This window comes from Aquarana catesbeiana, linkage group LG09, assembly GCF_042186555.1.
Source record: "Aquarana catesbeiana isolate 2022-GZ linkage group LG09, ASM4218655v1, whole genome shotgun sequence".
Lineage (NCBI taxonomy): Eukaryota > Metazoa > Chordata > Amphibia > Anura > Ranidae > Aquarana > Aquarana catesbeiana.
Window position 1 is genome coordinate 30,352,078 of NC_133332.1, and position 9,902 is coordinate 30,361,979.

Sequence of the window (9,902 nt, forward strand, 5' to 3'; positions counted from 1 at the left end):
AGAGTCAGGTCACAAAATGTCATTCTCTGCTGCAGAAAAGTGCTTGACATTTTGCGACCCAATTTTGGGGCCCCATATCCCAGGGTCACTTAGTGCTAGGAACCCCAAATTTAGTGTGCTAACACAGTTGGACTAACCCTATAACATATCCAAATTTGGGGTTTCTAGCATAAAGTGGCCCCAAGATATTGGGCCCCAAATTCGGGTCACAAAATGTCATTCTCTGCTGCAGAAACGTGCTTGACATTTTGCGACCTGATTTTGGGGCCCCATATCCCGGGGTCACTTAGTGCTAGGAACCCCAAATTTAGAGTGCTAACACAGTTGGACTAACACTATAACATATCCAAATTTGGGGTTCCTAGCATAAAGTGGCCCCAAGAAATTCGGGTCACAAAATGTCATTCTCTGCTGCAGAAAAGTGCTTGACATTTTGCGACCCGAATTTGGGGCCCCATATCCCAGGGTCACTTGATGCTAGGAACCCCATATTTGGATATGTTGTAGTGCTAGTTCCACTGTGTTGGCACACCAAATTTGGGGTTCTTACCACTAAGTGGCCCCAAGATACGGGGCCCCAAATTTGGGTTGCAAAATGTCATTCTCTAAACACGGCATGCAAACTCGGCAAAACTGGCGTTTCTAAACTACGGTTTAAGCTTTTAAAAACCTGTGTTCAGTAGAGTTTACACCAGCGTCTCGTGTGCATGAGGCCTAAGGCTTCATGTACACAACTGCTGATAAACAGACGTTTAGGAGCAGTTGGGCATTTTTTTCAGCTGCAACTGAACTCTCCTCCATGTTATCTTATCAGTACATGTATACAGGGTCGTTTATAGTCGTTTCTAGGCAGTTGAGTTTAGAAGCATTTTTTGGAACGCAAAAAAATGCATTCAGGACGGATGTTCAGAGGCATTTGAAACGCCAAATGCCTGTAACAGCTTGTAAACGCGTGTAAATGCGGTAACCCGTGTTTAACTGCATTTCGTTTACAGGCTTTTTCATGTTTGGCTATTTGAAAAAAAAAAAAAAAAAAAAATCGTTTAGGAGAGGTTGTAAAAACGTCCTGTGTACATGAAGCCTAAGGCTACACAATGACCTTCAACTTATCATCACCCAAACGTATCCTAACCCTTTGAGCATAACCAAACTTTTAAATGCCAAGACCAGCCTATTCCGCAATACCTTGGAAAAACATCCAAAACCCAAACCAAAAGCATATGAATAAGAATTATTTCCAAAGTGGTAACCGGGGACAGTCAAGAATCACGGACAGATGAGTTTTATTTTCTGAAGACAGAGAGAACCAGAGCAAATGTCATTTCTTCAACAATGATATCAAAGGTTCAAAAAGTTTAGACAACCTCCTATATTTAGGAGCACCGGCTACCTGGATCCTGGAGATCCATCCAAATCTTGAAGATTTTTTCAGAGACAATTTAAATTAGCCTTCCTCAAACTCCTTAACATGGAGGAACCCTTAAAAACAGCTTTCAAGTTTCAGGGAACCCCATGCCAATAAATACTATATCTATAGCTTATGGTACATTAGTGTGATGGTAAGTCTGAATATTGCTCCTTACCTTAATGGTCATTGAGAAGAATGCCCCTTATATTGGTGGTCAGTGGGAAGAATGTCCATACAGTACATTGGTGACCATGGAGAAGAATGCCCCTTACATTGGTGATCATTGATAAGAATTCCCCTTATATTGGTGATCATGGAGAAGAATGCCCTTACTTTGGTAGTCAGTGATAAGAATGCACCTTATATTGGTGGTCAATGGGAAGAATGCCCCTCACATTGGTGGTCAGTGGTAAAAATGTCCCATACATCTGTGGTCAATGAGAAGAATGGGCCTTACATTGTTGGTCAGTGGGAAGAATGTCCCATAAATTGGTGATCATGGAGAAGGATGCCCCTTACATTGCTGATCATTGATAAGAATGCTCCCTACATTGGTGATCATTAATAAGAATACTCCTTACATTGGTGATCCATGATAAGAATTCTCCTTACATTGGTGATCAGTGAAAAGAATGCCACCTACATTGGTGATCATTGACAAGCATGTCCCATACATTAGTGATCATGGAGAAGAATGCCCTTTACATTGGTGATCATGGATAAGAATGTCCCATACATTGGTGATCATAGAGAAGAATGCCCCTTACACTGGTGGTCAGTGGGAAGAATATCCCATAAATTGGTAGCCAATGAGAAGAATGACCCTTACATTAGTGGTCAGTGGGAAGCATGCCCCATACATTGGTGGTCATGGGGAGAAATGTCCCATACATTGGTGGTCAGCGGGAGAAATGTCCCATACATTGAAGGTCAGTGTGAGAAATGTCCCATACATTGGTGGTCAGTGGGAACAATGTCCCATTAATTGGTGGTCAGTGGGAAGAATGTCCCATACATTGGTGGTCAGTGGGAAGAAGGTCCCATACATTGGTGGTCAGTGGGAAGAAGGTCTAATACATTGGTGGTCAGTGGGAAGAAGGTCCCATACATTGGTGGTCAGTGGGAAGAAGGTCTAATACATTGGTGGTCAGTGGGAAGAAGGTCCCATACATTGGTGGTCAGTGGGAAGAAGGTCCCATACATTGGTGGTCAGTGGGAAGAAGGTCCCATACATTGGTGGTCAGTGGGAAGAAGGTCCCATACATTGGTGGTCAGTGGGAAGAAGGTCCCATACATTGGTGATCAGTGGGAAGAAGGTCCCATACATTGGTGGTCAGTGGGAGAAATATCCCATACATTGGTGGTCAGTGGGAAGAATGTCCCATACATTGGTGATCAGTGGGAAGAAAGCTCCCCTTACAGATAGCTAAACAGATCACTGTTGTCAATGGTTACATATCTAAGCGTCAGAAATTACTCATTGTTCAGGGAACCCCTAGCAACCTCTGGAGGAACCCTAGCACTCCATGGAACCCTGGTTGAGATGCTACACATGGGGCAACCTGCAGCAGCTGAGGAACTCCAAGTCTCAGCAACCCCCCCCCCCCCCCAGCAGCAGGGCATGCCAGGAGCAACACCTGTTTTATAAAATACATTCATTAAAAATTTTCCTTTAATCATCTCTAAAGACATCTAATTAACTATCATCATTAATACTTCAAGATCACAGAATGGTACAGAACAAAGTAACGCTACAACACAGCACACAAAGTTAGACACACACTGCACAGCCGGCCACAAACACAGGGACAACAACCATCACTAGGCACCGAGCAAGAGAGACACACAAAGTTTTAGAAAGGGAACGAGACAAATTTGAGTAACGGAGGTTGGGGAAGGACCACAAAATGGGACGGAAGGCAACTCCAGAGCCACGGTGGAGTTTTCGGAAAGGGTTTGGGGAAGCTTGGATCAAAGGGGGGGGGGGGGGTAACATAGACAAGCGGGGAAAAAGATTTACCTCTGAAGGGAGCATAGAACATCGTTCCACGGCTAAGACGGAAATCTGAGCATGGAAAGTCTCCCGGAGAAGAGACACCGGGAGGAGGTAAAGGATCTAATCACATTGGGAGAGGAGGGTTCACTGCAGGGGAGAGAGAGAGAGAGGAGAGAGAGATGGAGACAGAGAGATGGATGGATTGCAAGCGACAGGGAGATGGAGAGGGTGGTAATAAGGTTAACAGGCAAAAGATATATTAAATAAATGCATATATAAATCCATGTACTGTAAAGGTGCAATGGAGCGGAAGCGCGAGGGAGAGAGAGAGAAAGCCAGAGATGAGAGTAAGTAGCGAGGTGCGGGAATGGGCTCGGGGTAGATCTATTTACAATTACAAGCAGAGATAGAGTGCAAATGAAAATAAAAGGGGTGTCCAATTAAAATAAGAAAAAAAAAACCCAAAAGGAACCTAAATGGGGGGAAAAGAAGAAAAAGACGAGGGAGAGATAAGGGGGGAGAGGGGAGGAGAAATTGTCTAAAAAAAAAACAAAAAAAAAACAAAAAAAAAAAAACCCAGGCCGTCAGGTTTTGCAGCTGGAAATGTAAAGAGAAGAAGGGGGAGGAGGAGGGAAACGGGAGATGGAGAGCGAGAGAGAGAGAGAGAGAGAGAGAGAGAGAGAGAGAGAGAGAGCCGGAGGAGGAGGAGGAGGAGGAGGAGGAGGAGGAGGGGAAGGATGCTCAGAATGAGATGCTGCATCAGATAGAGGAGGAGGAGAGACGATGGAGGTAGAACGGGTCCAGAGGAAGGAAAGAGGAGGGAGCATGAAGGAACAGAAGTCTGAATGGAAACGAGCCACCGCTGTCTGCGGCCATTCGCTTTTCGCTCGGCTGAGTCAAAGAGCTGGCAATCCATCCCCCCCCCAACTGAGAACTAAGTATCATCCACCTGTCCTAATAAAAGCTTGACCCCAGACTCTGCACCTGTCACTCCCTTGGCCAACGCCGCTGCCAACTACTCGCCATACTTATGCAACTTCCCATAGACCCACACTGCAATGATCTCCCTTACACGGCACCGTCTGCCGCTTGGCACTTTCCTCCAATTCCTGGAACTACAAGGTCGATAAGTGATCAGTCAGCAAACGTGGGACGGCGGCAGCGGAGAAATTCACAGCCCGTCCGTACTTGCGTAAAAAAAAAAAAAAAGTCTCATCTGCATAGTGCAGTGCCAACGACCGAACAATTTAATGCTTCGCACCAAATTTCGAAGTCTTCGGCCCGATTTTCGTCTATGCGTTGCTGGAATGCATGCGTTAGCGCAGCGCGCTGCAATGGATGTTATATGTGCTGCTGCATTGTGGTGGCACCTATTTTGAATAGCTCCTCAACGCACATGTTTTGTGGTGCATGTCAACACACCATTACGCGTTGCGTCCAAACAATTATTATTATTATTATTATACACAGGGCTTTTTTTCTTAAACAATAGGTGCTGGAACTCAACCACTTCCCAAAACACACACCCTCCAAATCACATCCAATAGTGGGTGTGGTCATATTTCACAAACAGTAGGAGGGTCTTAAAGGGGCATTAAATACCAGGATTGCATTACATACAGAGTGCAGAGCCGTCACTTGTAAACACAGAAACCAGACTTCAAGTGATTGTGGTGAGCAGGCACCAAAGGGTCTGAGCCAGAGGTGGTGGAACTGAGTTCCACCAAGTTCCCCCTGAAAAAAAAGCCCTGATTATACAGGGTTTATATACCCTGTTTCCCCGAAAATAAGACCTAGCGTGATTGTCGGTGATGGCTGCAATATAAGCCCTACCCCCCAAATAAGCCCTAGTTAAAGTCCTTGTAGGTCTTATTTTCAGGCTAGGGCTGATTTTCGGGGGAAACAGGGTAGGGCTTATTTGGGGGGTAGGGCTTATATTGCAGCCATCACTGACAATCACACTAGATCTTATTTTGGGGGAAACAGGGTAGCGTCAACAGTTTGCGCAGCGCTTTAAAAAATCGGGGCGTACAATTTTTGGGATGTTTTGGTGCATCGAAAACGCCCATTGATTTCAAGGGGCTGCCCTAATGCAGTTCACGCTGACGCATGATTTAATATGGATTACCACACCAATGTTAATGGCCCCTTGAAGGACTTAAAGTGGAACTAAACCCATCGATTTAACGGTTTCAAAAAAGTTACATTCCCAGCTTGCTAGGAATTATTATTATTATTATTATAATATAGAATTTATATAGCGCTGACAGTTTACGCAGCGCTTTACAACATTAGGGCAGACAGTACAATTACAACACAATTCAATACAGAGGGGGGAATCAGAGCCCTGCCAGGAATGCCAAGGCTCGGTTCACACGGGTGCGACATGCGCTCGGATTTTGGGAGTACGTGTCTCATGAGAAGTCGCACCCCATTTAGTGCAATGAAACCGTTCTAATTGGAGCGACTCGAGTTGCTCCGACTTAGAAAAAGGTTTCTGCACTACTTTTGGTCCGACTTCGGCTCGAATTGCATTGACTTCTGTTAAAGAAGTCGTAAGCAGGTAGGGCCAAAGTCACGCAGAGGATGTCATTGCGGAATTTGCGGCAAGAGTGGGCACAATTAGGCTGGATTCACACCTATGGCATTTTTAGTGCTTTTTGCATTTTGCAGATTTGCACTACAGAACGTGTTCCATAGGAAACCATGTTGAATGGACTGTAGTGCAAATCTGCAAAATGCAAAAAGCACCAAAAATGCCTAGGTGTGAATCCAGCCTTACTGAAACCAAACCCCCTGTGCTTTCAATGCTTCCGTTTGTGAATGAACAGGGAGCCTCTGTACAAAGGAGCTTCCTGTTGATTTACTCCGCAGCTGAAGCTGCAGAGAAAGAGATTGAGGACACAAATTCCTCCATTCTTTCTTTTGGGTATCGGTTTAGACCCCCAATATTTCGCCAACCCCCACAAGGGCGATTCAAAATATGCAAAAAAAATAATACCACACATCGATCATGTCATCAGGGGGGGCGGCTGCAAGAACCCAGAGGAGGTCATTGGCTCCAGATGGTGTAAACCAGCAGTCTTCAAACTGCGGTCCTGGGGCCGAATGCAATCTATTGCTTGCTTTTATTTGGACCTTGGGGCACTATTCCTCCCACTGACACCAACAATGAGGCAGAATTCCTTCCACTGACACCAACAATGGGGCAGAATTCCTTCCACTGACACCAACAATGGGGCAGAATTCCTTCCACTGACATCAATGATGGTGCAAAATTCCTTCCATTGACACCAATGATGGCGCAGAATTCCTTCCACTGACACCAACAATGGGGCAGAATTCCTTCCACTGACACCAACAATGGGGCAGAATTCCTTCCACTGACACCAACAATGAGGCAGAATTCCTTCCACTGACACCAACAATGAGGCAGAATTCCTTCCACTGACATCAATGATGGTGCAAAATTCCTTCCATTGACACCAATGATGGCGCAGAATTCCTTCCACTGACACCAACAATGGGGCAGAATTCCTTCCACTGACACCAACAATGAGGCAGAATTCCTTCCACTGACACCAACAATGAGGCAGAATTCCATCCACTGACACCAATGATGAGGTAGAATTCCATCCACTGACACCAACAATGGGGAAGAATTCCTTCCATTGACACCAACAATGGGGCAAAATTCCTTCCATTGACACCAATGATGGCGCAAAATTCCTTCCATTGACACCAATGATGGAGCAGAATTCCTTCCATTGACACCAATGATGGCGCAAAATTCCTTCCATTGACACCAATGATGGCGCAGAATTCCTTCCATTGACACCAATGATGGCGCAGAATTCCTTCCATTGACACCAACAATGGGGCAGAATTCCTTCCACTGACACCAACAATGGGGCAGAATTCCTTCCACTGACACCAGCAATGGGGCAGAATTCCTTCCACTGACACCAACAATGAAGCAGAATTCCTTCCACTGACACCAATGATGAGGTAGAATTCCATCCACTGACACCAACAATGGGGAAGAATTCCTTCCATTGACACCAACAATGGGGCAAAATTTGTTCCATTGACACCAATAATGGCGCAGAATTCCTTCCATAGACACCAACAATGAGGCAGAATTCCATCCAGTGACACCAATGATGAGGTAGAATTCCTTACAATGACACCAACAATGGGGCAGAATTCCTTTCATTGACACCATGGCACAGAATTCCTTTCATTGACACCATGGCACAGAATTCCTTCCATTGACACCAATGATGGCGCAGAATTAATTCCATTGACACCAACAATGGAGCACTATTCCTCCCACTGACACCAAAGATAGGCCATTGTTTACTCCCACTGGATGCCAGGACATTATCTACTACCAATGGGCACAGACCGGCCAATCTAAAGTCTGAAGGACAGTAAACTGGCCCTTTGTTTAGGAAGTTTGGAGATCCCTGGTGTAAACAAAAAGATGGTGAAGCAAGACCTGGCAAGCAGAGGTGGAGTCGCTGGGTGGGATTAGGTTTTTAGGACAACCCAATGGACAAGGTGAGAGGAGACTAAAATAAAATTAGAAAAAAATTTACAAAGAAAATTCTTTGGAAGAGGTTCTCAAGCATATCAGACATGGTGCCCATGGAACCACCGAGAGTCAGATACAACTGAACAGATACCTTACATTTCACATATATCAGCCTACAATGTAGGGGAGAAATTGCTAAAACTGGTGCAGCTCTGCATAGTAACCAATCAGCTTCTAACTTCGGACCCTTTCACACTGATGCCTTTCCAACTTGCAAGAAAAAACACACAAAAAAATATTTAACTTTAAATCCTATGGGAATCTTCACACCACTGTGCTGCGGGTGCGGTGTGTGTTCTGAAAAGTCCTGCATGCTGCATCTCTAGTGCAGCTTCCAAAACTGCACCAAAAAACGCAGCTCCCCATTGATATGTTCGGAAAACGTGGCAAAAAATGCACCAAAAACGTACTGCGTTTTGCATTTTTGAGTCCCATGACCATTTTTCACATGTGCAGGCAGTCAGACAATGCACCCGAAATGCATCTAAAACGTGGCAAAAATGCAAAGCGATTTTGCGACAGAGCCAGCCTTCAGCTTGTTCAATTAAAGGGGTTGTAAAGTCTCCAGGTTTTTCACCTTAATTCATTCTATACATAAAGGTGAAAAAAACTTCTGTGCTACAGCTGCCCCCAAAGCCCCCCTTTTTCTTACCTGAACCCGATCGCAACTGAACCCGAACCCAACGCTCCATCCGCTGTCTCGGGTCCTCATTGGAATAGACTGATAGCAGCGGGAGCCACTGGCTCCTGCTGCTGTCAACCAAATCCAGTGAAACGGGAGCCGGGCCGAGTCCTGCTGTCTGTGTCAGTAGACGCAGCAGCGGGACTCGTGAGCGCGCCCGCACGGGGTGCCCCCATGGAAATCGGCTCTCCGTGGGGGCACCCGATGAGGAGGAGGAGCCAGGAGAGCCGCCGGGGCACCCCAGAAAAGGAGGATCGGCAAGGGTTTTGCACAGAGCAGAGCAAGTATGACATGTTTGTTATTTCAAAAAAAAATCTTTACAATCACTTTAAGCTTTGACAATAAAACCTGGAAGCTGATTGGTTTCTATGCAGAGTTGTACCAGACTTTTCACTTTTCAGTTTTAGTAAACCAATCCCATTATTACTATATGGGCAGCACAGTGGCTCAGTGGTTAGCACTCCTGCCTTGCAGCACTAGGGACGCCAAACACTACCTGCATGGAGTTTGCACATTATCCCTTGGGTTGTGAAGTGTGGGAGGAAATTGGACATTCCAGCTTCCTCCCGCTCTCCAAAGACATATATATATAAAAATGTGAGTAAGCCCTGGTTCACACCAGTGCAACTTTTGAAATCGCGTCACTTCAGCGCGATTTCAAAGCCGCAGATCAGTGCGATTTTCACCTTGGATGCAGCCTGCAAGTCGCAATGAAATCGCATAAACGTCATGCAGGAATCTTTTCTGAGTCGCAATGGTTTGAACGGGTTCCATTGCAGGCAATGGGGTGCGACTTGTCATGCGATTTTTAAAATGTCAAATCGCATGACGAATCGCACTGGTGTGAACCCAGGGCTTGGGGACCTTGGATTGTCAGCTCCTTGAGGGCAGGGACTGATGTGACTGTACTATATATATATATGTAGAGTGTTGGCACTATATAAACATATATTATAAACAGATAATATATTACAGTCTTATCCATAGCTGTGTATATAGTGCAATATCCAAATATATGTGTGAAATGTGCAGGTATAGACCTTTGATGAGATAACATGTGCAGTACATATGTGTGTACACCCGGTATACATCCCTCAGACATAATACAATATAGAGAAAATTGTAAATACGGTATATATCTAAAACACAGGGTGTATTATACATTTTACCAAAAGTATGAAGTATACATCATAAGATAGATAGATAGATAGGCACCTTT

The 9,902-nt window shown here is 45.1% G+C and overlaps 2 protein-coding genes across 8 annotated transcripts in view; one reads left to right on the forward strand and one right to left on the reverse strand.

The window, feature by feature from the left end:
• Positions 1–3,932, reverse strand: part of SYNGAP1 (synaptic Ras GTPase activating protein 1) — a 487,176-nt gene extending 483,244 nt beyond the window's left edge. For 4 of the 7 annotated variants that reach the window (XM_073598187.1, XM_073598179.1, XM_073598178.1 and 1 more), the window contains exon 1: positions 3,429–3,930. In XM_073598187.1, the coding sequence (XP_073454288.1) occupies positions 3,429–3,450 (22 nt within the window). In that variant the 5' untranslated portion in view covers positions 3,451–3,930. Of the gene's footprint in view, positions 1–3,428 lie in introns of all 7 variants that reach the window. The other 3 variants (XM_073598175.1, XM_073598174.1, XM_073598176.1) reach the window with 3 other exon arrangements.
• The window catches only part of CUTA (cutA divalent cation tolerance homolog), a 53,324-nt gene continuing 46,886 nt past the window's right edge, over positions 3,465–9,902 (forward strand). Inside the window, exon 1 of the mRNA XM_073598189.1 lies at positions 3,465–3,515. Within this exon, the coding sequence (XP_073454290.1) occupies positions 3,480–3,515 (36 nt within the window). The 5' untranslated portion in view covers positions 3,465–3,479. The remainder of the gene's footprint in view (positions 3,516–9,902) is intronic.